Source organism: Emydura macquarii, unplaced genomic scaffold, assembly GCF_026122565.2.
Source record: "Emydura macquarii macquarii isolate MOO-44397 ecotype Brisbane River unplaced genomic scaffold, CSIRO-AGI_Emac_v2 contig_295, whole genome shotgun sequence".
Classification (NCBI taxonomy): domain Eukaryota; kingdom Metazoa; phylum Chordata; order Testudines; family Chelidae; genus Emydura; species Emydura macquarii.
In genome coordinates this window covers 835,251-848,384 of record NW_027130432.1, presented here as the reverse complement: position 1 = coordinate 848,384, position 13,134 = coordinate 835,251, and the positions used below count along the sequence as shown (strand labels likewise).

The 13,134-nt window shown below is 42.1% G+C and overlaps 2 protein-coding genes across 2 annotated transcripts in view; one reads left to right on the top strand and one right to left on the bottom strand.

Moving 5' to 3' along the window:
• Positions 1-1,293, top strand: part of VPS35 (VPS35 retromer complex component) — a 48,637-nt gene extending 47,344 nt beyond the window's left edge. Inside the window, exon 17 of the mRNA XM_067550385.1 lies at positions 318-1,293. Coding sequence (XP_067406486.1) covers positions 318-497 — 180 coding nt within the window. The 3' untranslated portion in view covers positions 498-1,293. The remainder of the gene's footprint in view (positions 1-317) is intronic.
• Positions 1,294-4,935: 3,642 nt separating this feature from the next.
• On the bottom strand, positions 4,936-8,073 carry LOC137153903 (histamine H3 receptor-like). The gene is made up of 3 exons (XM_067549708.1): positions 7,800-8,073; positions 7,237-7,403; positions 4,936-5,829 (listed from the first exon to the last, which is right to left on the bottom strand). The coding sequence occupies exons 1-3, from the start codon at positions 8,071-8,073 to the stop codon at positions 4,936-4,938; spliced, it is 1,335 nt and encodes a 444-aa protein (XP_067405809.1).
• Between the last annotated feature and the right edge of the window lie 5,061 nt (positions 8,074-13,134).

The window sequence follows — 13,134 nt, the reverse complement described above, 5'->3', positions numbered from 1 at the left end:
TTAGAAAAGCTGATAGTGCCAAGTTCATTTATTTCTATCATTTTTTACAAGGGATTTTGTAGTGTTTTAATGTTGCTGAATTAGTCTTCGCAGACGCCTATGAAGTAAGAAGTATTGTACCTATTTTAAAGATGGGTAAATGGAGACACAAAGTCAGTGTCACATAAGCCTGTGGTAGAGCTGCAAGACTACCACTCCTGTACCCTTACTGCACTTACTTGGAGGCAAGTCTATGGGTGAAAAGAAGTAAGATCTCAGTTAAATGTGCACAGTTGTCATTTACTGGTAGGATTTAGCTATTTATGTATTTATTGTAGGTGACAATTCAGGTTTTGAATCAGCTCATACAAAAGATACGAGAAGACCTTCCAAACCTTGAATCTACTGAAGAAACGGAACAAATTAACAAACATTTTCATAATACACTGGAGCACCTGCGTTTGAGGAGGGAATCACCAGAATCTGAAGGGCCAATTTATGAAGGTCTTGTCCTTTAAAGAAGACACACTTGCACAGACATGCACACAGTGAACTTATTTCTGTCTCTCCATTTACACACAGTATGTCTTTTTATTATGATAGATTTAATAGACTGTGCCTTTCAGAAATGCCAAGTTAGGTTACCATTCATTTAAATGTGATGTGTTCAGTTCAGCACTTCCAAACACTTGCGTTCAATATGTTAACAAATTTAAAAGGTGTTCAGATTGGACCAGCAACTGTAGATTTGATCACGAAATAGCATGACTGGACCTGTTTCTTTAAAATTCATGTGACATGTTAGAGCTCTTTTATTCCAAGTTCTAATCTATCTTTTCTGTCTACGTTCACTGTCGCTTCTGTAGCACTATGGAGCTCTAACCTTGCAGTGGCTTTCCATCTCAGTGATCTGATTTTTATTTTTTCCTTAATAGAACATTTGATTTTGGGGAATATTGTTTGTTGGATTCTGCTTGAGCTTTTCTTTTAGTGCAAGTTAAGTCTAAGTGTAATATTTTCCCTAAGAACTAGAATATATTAATGCATGTTTGGAGAGTTTTAAAACACCATGCTCAGAAACAAAAGTTATATTTTGCATATTAGGGCTCTGTGACATTCAGCGAGGGCCAGTACTGTGCACAGGGCATATTTATCAAGATAATTTTGTTCCAAATAGTATAAAAAATAGAGAAATTGTGATCTATATAGTATATGTATAACCATTATTGTAAATTTAGGGGAAAATGCATTACACAAGTTTATTCAGTATCATGATTTTGCAGCATTGAAACAATAAAGTTGCTATTAACTCTGGTTTTATGTCTAATTTCTGATATTGCATTGAATGTTTGTTACAATAAAAGCAAAAGTAAATATCTTGAATCGCAGGTGGGTCATAAAATCTAAGCGCATTTAGTTTAAGCTAAAGGGAGAACTGTGCACTGGTGTTCTAATAAATGCAGATGGCTGGATTATGAAATTCAGTCAAGGAACACTAACACACATTCACTTACCAGCATCTAGCTGAATATTTTATATATATATTTTTGGTTATAGAATGCCTGTTGTGAGATTGTCAGACAATAAGAAACCCCACTAAAATCTAAAGGAAGTACACAGCCATATGGCCATCAGCCAGAACATCCCATCCATTAAGGGTGAGGAAAATAAAAATAGATGCAGGAGGCTCAGAAAATTGGTTAATGGGCCAGCTGCTGAAGTCAGTCTGTATAAGAAACTGGTAATCCCATTCTGCAAGGGAATCCACCACTGAAGACTCAACTAAAAGGTCTGCCTGGTCCTAACTCAACTTAAGGACTAATTGCCAAACCAACACCTATTGAAAAGTGCTTTATTAGCCATGTACAAATAAGAGCCAGGGACTCATCTGGGCAATGAGTATGGAAGTCTGTGTTGACAGGCAGATGCTGGTGGGAAAACACCTAGAAATTTCTGGTAATCAAGGCAACTGGTCTGATGCTGCAGATTTTGAGCTATGGTGATGGTTGCCTTTATTACATTTTAAATCACATTCTTAATAGTGGAGCTCTGGAAAGGATGCCATATGCTGTGCCTCAATATCTGCAATAGATAAACTGATTACAAATCCCTAGACGTGCCCTGTATTGACAAGTTTACTATTATTGGCATCTTTTGACCTTCCAAGGACTGTCTGTCTACAAACTATCATGCAGATTGCTACTGTGCTAGAAAGGTGTGATCATCACTTCTACTCTGCACATCTCCATTCTAAAAAGTGTAGCGAGTCATCTTTCTAGTATGAGGTTGTTTGTTTGTTTGTTTTTGGGCGGGGAGCTAAGAAAAAAAAAAAAAACGCTCTGTTTTACAATACAGACCCTATCCTACTCACAGGAGTCCTAAAGGCCCATCTGCTAGATCTTCACAAAGCTTATCCAAGTGAGAGTACAGTTGGGAAGTAGATCCATTATACCATCTCAACTTCTGTCTCACTCCAAAGTAACCATGTATGATGGAGCTAGGCTGCTGTTACGAGTATTAAGTATGTAGGCTATCTTATGACTCTTACACAATTTTTTTTAAACTAACTTTTTAATGGGAGTTTTACAAAGTAGCAGGTTTCAAAACAGTAGTTCACAGACTGCATATAATACAAAATTGGCCATAACAGTTGATTAACATGTATGTCTGCTATGGTAACAAACAAATATGAATACTGAATTTTCCAACTGATTTTTTTTCCAGTTTGTTAATGAAGTGATTGCAAAACAACACAGAGGAAGCTCGTGGGGGAACATTCTCCTGCAAGATAAGAAACTGCACCTTTTATGAGTTTCACTGCTCAGATCAGTGTGTTTAAAGGATAGAAGATGTGATTTTTTTTAATAGCATTCAGTGTGTCCAGTGAGATTTGACCCTCCCCGTTGGGGTGAGGGGAGAAAGATGAGAGAACTGAAAAGGTAGAAAGCCAAATCCTGCTTTCACCTCCCAAATGAACTCAGAGACTTCTGAACACAGCAGACCCATTGCAGTACCTTTCTGTGGCGCCTGCGGAGCATGCTGTGTGTGTTTCCTGCATTTAATTACACAAATAGGTTTGGGAGGGCAGTATTTGCAGCTACGCAGCTACCTCTGGTTACGGAGTGGCTCTGCTGACATTCCATGGCTGGTCATTCTCTCTCCCCTGCCTGCCTCAGCACAGCTTGGCTGTTTCCTAGGGACAGGATTTGCTCCAAATAACATAGTAAGCACTTGACTGATAGTGTATCTCTTAGGAATTTTTGATAAAAGGGGAGATATTTTTCAATCTTTTTTTTTTCCCCTATTGCCACCTCCTAAGATCTGCCAGGGTAGGAACGAAGTCTGCAGAATGAGATGGAAGGGGGGCTTGAGTAAAAACACCAGTAAGGATTTGTCTTGGGCCTAATGTATCAATATTTTCACTTTACACTGGTAACTTTGTGATGGGCCACTGGACACTGCATATAAAAAGGCAAACCATTTTTATCTGCTAAAGGATTTACATTTTGAAAGGTTCAGATTGTATGTTTGTATTTATACTTTTATGTATTTTGTTTTGGTGCGTTTCTCTGGATTTTCACTGCATGTGTTGATCTGATTGTATATAATAGGCTTTGAAAGATTTGAGTATTTAAAAATGAATTTCAACTAATATCTGTTTGTTTACAAATATTTTCATAGACTTAAAATGTGTCAGTAGCAGGGAATCAATTTTAGTCTAATACTAATTTTTCTTTGAAACTTGATTATGGCTAGTGAGATGCGTAAAATATTTAGTATCATAAGCACTTTTTAAATCAATGAACAGATGTTTGTAGGATAAATATATACTGTTACACTACCATAGGTAATCAGAGCATTTGTTTATATTTCTCTGCAACTTTGACTCTAATGCCCATTGACATTATGCCAGATTCTGCACTAATAGAATGTTAACTTGACACAATAGAAAAATTAAAGTTAGACACTTCCTAGCCCTCAGCTATTTTCTTTTCCTTCTGTTACTCTCTTCTCTCAATAGTGCAATCAGCCCCCTTTTAACATTCATATTTAGAGTAGCAAACATTTCCATATATCCATCAAGTGTTAATAACTGCTAAACGTTTGTTACTTACCAAATTTTTTTATTCATTTATGATCTTTTATAGATGTACATAGGTATAAAATAGGTTGCTGTTTGTAGGTATGGTATATACAAGCAAGAATACAATGGTGCAATATTCTATATAAGAACACACAGATATTTGGGCCCCGATCTGTAACTCACTTAAACTAATGGAGATTACCATTAACTTCAGTGAATTTTGGATTAGTCCTTAGTGCAGCATTGTTTATAAATACATAATTTGGTGCAATATTTATACATTAAGTCCACCAACTTATTAAACATTATAAGTTTTGGGGTTTTTTAAATGGAGGGATAAATCAGTGGATGGATAAAAATACTTTATATCTAATCAGCTTCTTCTCAAAAATACATCTTCTCAAACTAGACTATATTTTAACTTACATTAATTCTTCCAGTATTTTTACTTTTTGTATTCTGTATTTTTGTGATCTGCAGCTATCTACACTTTATCAGGTTGCCAATCATGTTTTAATAAAAAATTCTAACTTGTTAACACCTGAAAGTATTAAAGATGAAAGAATTTGAAAACTCTTACTTTACTTTTCATAGGAATGCTGTTTGCCTTTTTGGATGTCGTGCTGCTTTGATAATGGGGGGAAAAAAAGACTAGCTCAGGTCACTGTCTGGGTGTGGTGCATTAGCATTGGAATGTTATAAATTCTTCTCTGATTTATTTGTATTTATATTGATCTTTAAATTCTCTTAACCGTACCCTCACTTAAAGTAACCAGTGCTACTCCTAATTTATGGTCCTAGACCAACCTATTACCAGTAGTTTCCCTTCTGCTGTGAGTCATGTTTTTACTGTAACATGCTCATTTTTCTTTTTACATAAAAATGTGGGGATGAATTTTAGCCTTTCCAGGACACAGCAGTTTTATAAAAGCTTTTCTAAAGCTCATGTGGCACAGTGGATATAAAATAGGGTTAATAGCTGAGTTCAGCCACAGAAGCCAAAATGAAGTCTCATAGAGAGAATGATGTACACATTGCCCTTGACAAGCTGCTCTAATGATCATCAGAAGTGTATAAGGAGCCCAACACAAACCAAACACACAGACAATAATTGCTAGAGACTTGGCGACCCGTTTGTCGCGGGAAAGTCTAAATCTGTTTGCCATATTGCTGCTGGCAATATCTCTTCTTCTTGTAGTGTTGCAAACATTTTCTATAGCTTTGTAAAAACTGCCCCTGCGTTGTTTGTTCTCAACATCCACCTGTAAGGGTGGTAAATCTTGACCGCCATTAAAATCTAATGACTGACTATCAAGTTTGTGTAGGCTGAGCCTTGAAGCACAGGGTCTAGTGGGTGAAAGGCTATTTGCTCTCTTTTTCTGATCTCTGGGTCTGGCGGTAGGTTTTACAAAAAATATGACATGCTCCCTTTTTTCCCCTTGGAAACTTGTTTCGCAGTCCTCTTGATCGGGTGCTAGGTTTTCGTTTCTCATGGGAGTTCGCTTCCTGATGTTGATGTAAATGCTTAAGTTAAAGTATGTAACGCTAATGAAAGGTGTAAAGAACTCAATAGTGGAAGCAATCATTAGGAAATACCAATTGTAGAAGAATTCAGCGTAGCACTCTCCCTCGGGGAGGATGCTTTTTTGCGCAATGTACTCCCAGCTGATGATGGCTGGTCCATAGAGAAGGAAAGCTGCAACCCATACAATAATCATCTTTAATACCGCGTTTTTCGTCATCCCCTTCTGAGCTCTGTAGCTCACCTAAGTAGTGAAAAAAGTAACAACTTAGGTTCATGCTCCCTAAAACAATTCCCCAATAGCTACCATCCTACAGCCTCTTGTTTGATTTTAATTCTAAATGGTGCCTCCTGCTGCAGCTGCACACCCAGAAAGGAAAAACATTTCTTGCTAAAGATATAGTAACAAACCAAAGTCCCTTTCTAACACTCCCCATCTAAAAAACTAGGCCCCCTCCTAGCTGCTTCACTGGCCATGGTCTGGGGACAGAATTGGGCCTTGCACCAGTCCTAACAACTGCCAGATTAAGACTGTTGGGCGCTGCCCAAACAAATGAATTCCGGAGAAGCGCCTCCGCAGCGAATATCCTACCTCTAGCTCTTTTTCGCTGTGAGAGCTTGCATGTGTGTTGTTGAAGTAGCTGTGATGTCTGCTTGTAGGCTATGGGGAGAGTGAATATTGATGTTTCTTGGGTTTTATATCTTCTCGTGGGATTAGTTAAGTAATTTATTTTTTGTTTCCAAATGAGTTGAGTGTATGGAACACCTCTCCAGCTACTTACTAAACTATAGCCACAAGCAGTAATGTTTAGTTTTAGTATGGCAGATATAATAATGGTCATTACTGGGTCCCGCACCTCTTCCAATTATTACTGCCTCAGGCTGCGACTTGTAACGAACAGTGGATTTTAAAATCGGTGTTTGGGAAAGTCTACTGCTTCCCCAAACAAAATCAGAAAGGAGAGTAATGAACTAAATGACGGATAAAAGGAAAACTTAGGCCCTTGCAAAGAGGTGCTAGTTACGTTTTCAACAGGGTTACTCTCCAACTCCAATGCATATTTCAGTTAACGCCCCAATAATGAGAGGGGTGCGGGCTCCAGCAAGGCCGGTCCCACAGGCGGGGCTCGGAAAGCTGAGCTGTAATGTATTTCGGCCACTGACTTGCTGTGAAAGGAGGGAGCCAGAACATCCTGTGTCACATGCCTGTGGTGACCATTAATGAGTATTTGTGCCACACCTTGTACAACTTCGGTTTTGTGAGTGTAAGTGTAGGTCTCTGCGCTTGGCCTGACCCGGCCCGGTTCCGGTACCAAAGCAGACTAAGGCCGCCTCTTGCCAGCTCCCCTGCGTCCTGCTGTGACCATTTAAGATTCAGTTCTTCCTAAAGCGAAGACTGAAACTAATCTAAACCTTGCTTTGTTTTGCGCAGGTAGCACTTGGTCCCTACGCGCAGGCTGGAGCGCGCTTGGCAGGCAGCGGTGATGCAGCCCGCACCGCCCTATGGAGGCAGTGCCAGCCGCAAAACCCTTCTCTGCGCGTTTACTAGCGGCTCCCACCTTATTCTTTTTAACCTGGTCTCCCTCTGCCGTGGGCGCCTGCTGCAGCTCGGGCCGTAGGGCTGCAGGCAGGGCCCGGCGCTGTCCCTTACCGCTTTGGTAACCGAAATGAAGCGGTCGAAGCTGATCAAGACGATGTTGAAGACGGAGGCGGTGCACACGAGGTAATCCACCACCAGCCACAGCTTGCACAAGCCCTTCCCGAACTTCCACTCGCCCGTCAGCACGTACGGGATGTAGAGAGGGATGCAGAAGCCGCCTGGGGACAGACAGCGGGTCAGGGCCCGAGCACACCCGGCCGGGGCTGCCCGGCGGCGCGCGGTCCCGTGTAAACGCCTGGCAGTTCCAGCCGCGCCGGGACCCAGGCGCTAAGTGCCCGCGGGGTGCGGCTGTGAGCCCCCGCTTGCAGCCTGGGTCCAAATCCCCTTGGTAAAGAGCGGGGGGGAGCGGCTGTACTAGACCTGCCCCGGGACTCAGTTAACACGAGCGAATTAACCCGCTCCAGCCCCCACCCAGCTGGGCACGGAGCTGAGGGCGGCCCCCACCCCGCCTGCAGCGCCCAGGGGCTGGCGCTGTGCACTCAGCATGGCCGGGCCATGCCCCTTGCCCTCCCAGCCAGCCCGGCGTCCTCGGAGCCCGCGGGCGCAGCACTCACCCACCAGGAGGTCGGCCAGGGCCAGGTTGAGGAAGAAGAAGTTGCCCTGCAGGTGGAGGTTTCTGTCCACCGCGAAGGCCAGGATGACCAGGGCGTTGCCCAGCACGGTGGCCAGCACCAGCAGCCCCATGAGGGCGGCCAGCAGCACCGAGAGGCCGGCGGAGAACTGGCCGTGGTGCTGAAGCTGCTGCCCCTCGCCCGCCGGAGTCGCCCAGGCGTTGCTCAGCGCCGCCGGGCGGCTGGAGTGGTTGAGCCAGGGCAGGTCTCCGGGCATGGCTGCGGCGCTGGGCGGAGGGCAGGGAAGGGCTCCGCTACGCGCCATCCCTGGACCCTGCCGGGGCCAGTCCCGCAGCGGGGCTGGGGCGCGCTCGGACTGCCGCCGCTGCCGGCTAGGCGCTGCCTGCTCTGAAGGCGAGTTGCGCTCTGGAGCCTCTGGCTGCGCGCGGAGCCTGGGCAGCCGGAGCAACTCCAGGGCGGGCTGAGTCCCCCGCCCGTCCCTTCCCTTCTCTTCCCCGGGGCGCGGGCCCCCGCCGACGGGGGAGGCGGGAACTGCCAGGGGCGGGAGGACGGTGACGGGATGGAAGGAGCCGCGGGGGGATGGAGCTGGGGAGGGGACACAGAGAGGCCAGCCTGGCCCGGCTCCCAGCTCAGTGCCGAAGCCGCCGCAAGCTGTGTGGAGCAGCCCAGCCGCTGGGCGGTGCTCCGTGTTCCCGCCCGCAGGCGGTGCGCTCGGCGCGGGTCGCCTCTTCCGTCCTTAGATGGTACAAAGTGCTCGGTATGTCAGCCCCCTGCCCCCACCCCCACCCCGCCTGTTCCTGCCTTAGTGCCGCCAGGGGCCGGCCACGGCGTCAGGAGTGACTAGCGAGTTGTGGTGCCCAGCCTGCGGCACCTACAGGGTGATTTTAGAGGGCAGATGCTCAGGGCTTTCTACCAGCCAGGCCCCTTTAATGGGTCTTGCCTTGGGCACCCGAAACCTGAGGTACTGAAGACCACTAATTACTTTTGAAATGCCGGCCAGATACTGGCCCAGTTGGTTTCCTTCAGATTTCTGGCCTCACAAACTTTTTAAGCTGCTTCTGAGTTGAGCCGGGTCCCAGGTGTCAGGAGGAGTGGGGGAAATGATAGAGTTTCCCTAGGCACATTTTAGTCTTTATGTGTCATGCCTTTAACTTTGAATCCCAGGATCTCTTATTCAAAGAGATGTCTAGCCTCTCCAGGCGACATATTGAATAGCTGTCCCGAAAGTTGGAAGCCAGTAAACAAAAGTTACTTCAATGAATTGTTAACGGTGCCCAGATGAAGCTTGGGGCAGGTGACTGTTTCTCTGGTTTTTGTGGCTCTGTCAGAATATTAAGGATGGAAGTCTTCATTTATTTCCTGTTCAATACTATGAAATATCAACATGGAACAACCTTTTCAATAGCCAGCAAACTGTGTGTTATACAAGGCTAGTGATTTAAGCAGCCACTGAAAGATGACATTCAACTAACACTTCTAGTCATTCTCACACAATAGGCTAGAACAATGTGTCTTACTAAGGCCCTTCCAATTACCCTGACAGTGTAAAGGGAAAAACGTGGAAAAAATGATTTATCTGTACATGAAAGAGAAAATAGACCAGGCAGGATATAAAAAATTCCAAAGCTGACACTTTGGAAGGACAGGAGCAGTTACTATTTGCAAAACACTTTGTATTTGACAATATTTTTGGCTGCACTTTCTGTTTAAATACCCAATCTTACTTCCACTGAAGTGAATGTCATTGAATTCAGTGGGAGGAGGATTGGGTCATAATGGTCTGCTCCAGAGAACACATAATACCTATTGAAATCTATTGTGATTGAATGCTTGTAATGGGTGAAATCCTACTCATCTCAACTCATGTGAATTGTCCCACTGAGCTAAGTTATACCATAAAATACATGCATACAACTCTGCTTTCATTCAGTGAGAGTTACACACCTCTCAGAGGACAGTTTTTGTCCCTTTTCAGTGGTCCCATCTTTGTAATTAAGGCAAGCAGCATTTGACCAAAGAGAATTGGAGGCACATATTCCACATATAATTCAACCATCATTGCACACTGGATAAACATCTCTTTAAAAACCCCAGAGTTTGTATAAATCTACAGTTTGCAATACCAAATTTCAAAAGCAATTGCACTGACATTGAAGAACAAGCTATTAATGTGGCTATCAGGGGAAGTGAACAAGAAAAGTTGTTTTAATAAATGGCCTAATCTTTGTATGTGTGCGTATGTGTACACATGCACTCAGTAATACAAACTGCCCCTTTTCACAGAGAGAATACCCCCAAAGCTAGCTTTTATCAACATGAGGAGTAAAAATTCTATGACATCCCCTCAGCTGGTGTAAATCAGCATAACTCCACAATGGAGTTATATCTATTAACATCAGCTCAAGATCTGGCCCTCCAAGTTTATGCTGATGTTGAGATTGAAGTGTCAGCTGAATGTATAATATGTAAAAGCAAAATACCCTTTTTATATGCTCCTCTATCTTTGTCTCCATAAAGCAAATAAATAAAAGCACATAATGAAAAAGGGAGGGAACCAAACGACCAAATGAAAATCTTTAAAGGGTTTAAACAAACATTGAAAAATTGAAGAGGGTGCACAAAAGAGCCACAAAAACGATTAAAGGGCTAGAAAAAATGTCTTACAATGAAAGATTTAAAAAAGATCAATCTGTTTGGTTTATCAAAAATAAGACGAAGAGACTATGGTGTATAAGTATCTTCAGGGGAGAAAATACCAGAAACTAACGGGATCTTTAACGGGAAAGGCATAACAAGAACTAAGGGCAGGGAACTGAAGACAGACAAATTCAGTTTAGAAATAAGGCATACATTTTTAATGAAGAGGGTGATTAACCATTTGAACAAAATACCAAGGAATGGTGGTTTCCCCATCTCTTTGTTTTCAACTCAAGATTGAATGACTTTCTTGAAGGTATGCTTTAGCCAAACACAAGTTGTACTTTAGTTGAATACAAGTTATTGGGTACAATACGGGGTAATGGGGTGACATTTAATGGCCTGTGATATACATGAGATCAGACAAGATGATGTAATGGTCCTATCTCACCTTAAATTCTATGAGTCTGTGAATAAGGCAGTTTTAATAGAGATTATTACCTGATTTGGGGCCTGCCTGGCTCCTGTTTTCATTAAAAGACCAGTGAGAATTTTCCGTTGACTTCAGTATGAGTGGGATCAAGCCCATTGATAAGTATTGCTAATTGATTATGCCATTGAACATAAAAGTCATGGAGACAGCACAAAGATACAAAGAAAAGAAAACCAGACTCTCAATCATAAGGAAAAGAGGAGAGAGAGAAGGATTTTTGTAGTGTTCTTTCATAAATAATAGCTGCATTCTTCAACTCATCATATATATCTTGATTTTCACATAGTACAGATAGATCACGCACATTTCAAATGGTTTTTGTAGTGTGCAACCTGCAGTGAGATTTTTTAGATTATCATTGAGTCCCATATTAATCACCTCTATTACCTCCTAATTCTCCTTTAGTACTGACAGCCTAAAGAGACATGATAGCCATAGCTATTAAAGATTTTTCCTAGGAAAGTAAAATATCACTCCACATTTTTTGATCTTTGTAGAATTGTTTTTTTTTTAAAGACCCTGATAATGCTTCCTGAAGCCTTCAAGCTCTGCTAAGACCAAACACACACTAAATGGGCAGCATTCTCAGAATGGCAGATTTTGCTAATACAGATTTCAGACACTTTCTTATTTTCCTGTAAATGGAAAGATTGTTTCCCATGAGTAGTGAATTATTATACTGAGTCACCTTCCCTTTTACAGATGCACACTGATTTTTTTGTAATAATAATCAATTGTTGGGAAAATAGCTTTATTTTATTCTGGAATATATGCTGCCAGTCCTTTGTGGAGATCCCTCCGACTGGGATGTGCTAAGAAGCATGGCTAAAAGAGGAGAAAGAGAGAGAGAGAGAGGAGGTACCGAATCTTTCTAAACTGTTTGGGAGTGGAGTGGATTGTGAATTCCTGGGACTAAAGGCCAGGAACAAATTCTGTGTAATCCCTGAAGCAAGAGGTCTAGTCTATTAGAGCTGGTTGAAAAATAATAACTTTGTTTTAAAAAATGTAAATGTAAAAAATTTCAAGGCATTTTCATTCTTCTGAGTCCTGAATTTTTTAAAATTGTCCATGAATTTATTGTTTTCATTTTTGAAAATCACAAATACTATTTTGTGCCCACTCCCCTGGTGCCTTTTGAGACACAGAGCTGCCTGAATCATGCTGCTTCCGGATGACTCCAGTGTATGTGGGTATGTGACTGAATGTCACTAGAGAAGCTACAGTACAGAATGTTTTTTCCCCACTGCAGTCAGATGACACTTACAGCTGAATGGGCTAAATTCAGCCCTCAGTTACACCTGTTACCCACAAATGGGTAACTGACAGATGGCAGACTCTTGCTGTGTGTTCTGTTGGTCCAATAGATGCAGAACTCTTACTAGCTCTAATTTCCTCTTTGAAAGATAGGGTAAGCAAGTAAAAAAACCAAAACACTTAATCTGGCAAATGTTTCACTGAGGCTAAACTCAAAAGCTAAAAATGCCATGATTTCTGCCAAAGCTTTAATTTTCCAATGTGCTGCCTTCTTCCAGTGCTGATGCCACAGTGTCTATCCTAGTTTCCAGGTCACTTAGTATTTATTCATCCCAGTGCTGTATTACCTCAGAATATTGCCTGTCTTGAGTATCAGTAGCCCTGACTTTCAATATGATGATCTCAAATATACAGCCTATTTTTCTCATAATTATTTGAAACTACGATTTGACATATATTTACTCACATTTTTGACTATAGTGATGTTGAGATGAATAACACAAAAATGATATCTGAGATGCCTCATGTGCATTAATAGTATAGGTATGGGCAATTTAAAACATGTTTTAAGCACATTTCCTTTCTTAAGTTATTAATAATATCTTAGATTACTAGCTTGTCACCAAGAGGAAATTGACTAGAATAACTCCCCATCTAGATATTCTACTTCAGCGTAAAAATGATTTTATTTCAGAATAATTATTCCACTTTGGAAGCACCCTTATTATTTGGTAATAAAGTAAACCATTCTGGAATCATGTCCCTGTGGGAAGCTATTCTGGTCCATTTCTCTGTGTTCACAAGTCCTATTAAACCTGAACAAATTTTTTAAAATGCAATTTAGTTTTCACTCTTTCTGCTGTTTATTTACTGCTTGTGTTTCTGTCAGCTTGGAAATCAAAAGAGGTTTTAGTAACACGTGAGATGAATTCT

Coding starts and splice junctions, on each gene's coding strand:
- LOC137153903 (XM_067549708.1), bottom strand. CDS start 8,073: ATGCCCGGAGACCTGCCCTGGCTCAACCACTCCAGCCGCCCGGCGGCG. Junction 7,404..7,799: donor CCTGGCCGACCTCCTGGTGG/GTGAGTGCTGCG, acceptor GTCTGTCCCCAG/GCGGCTTCTGCATCCCTCTC. Junction 5,830..7,236: donor TCATTTCGGTTACCAAAGCG/GTAAGGGACAGC, acceptor TTCACTACTTAG/GTGAGCTACAGAGCTCAGAA.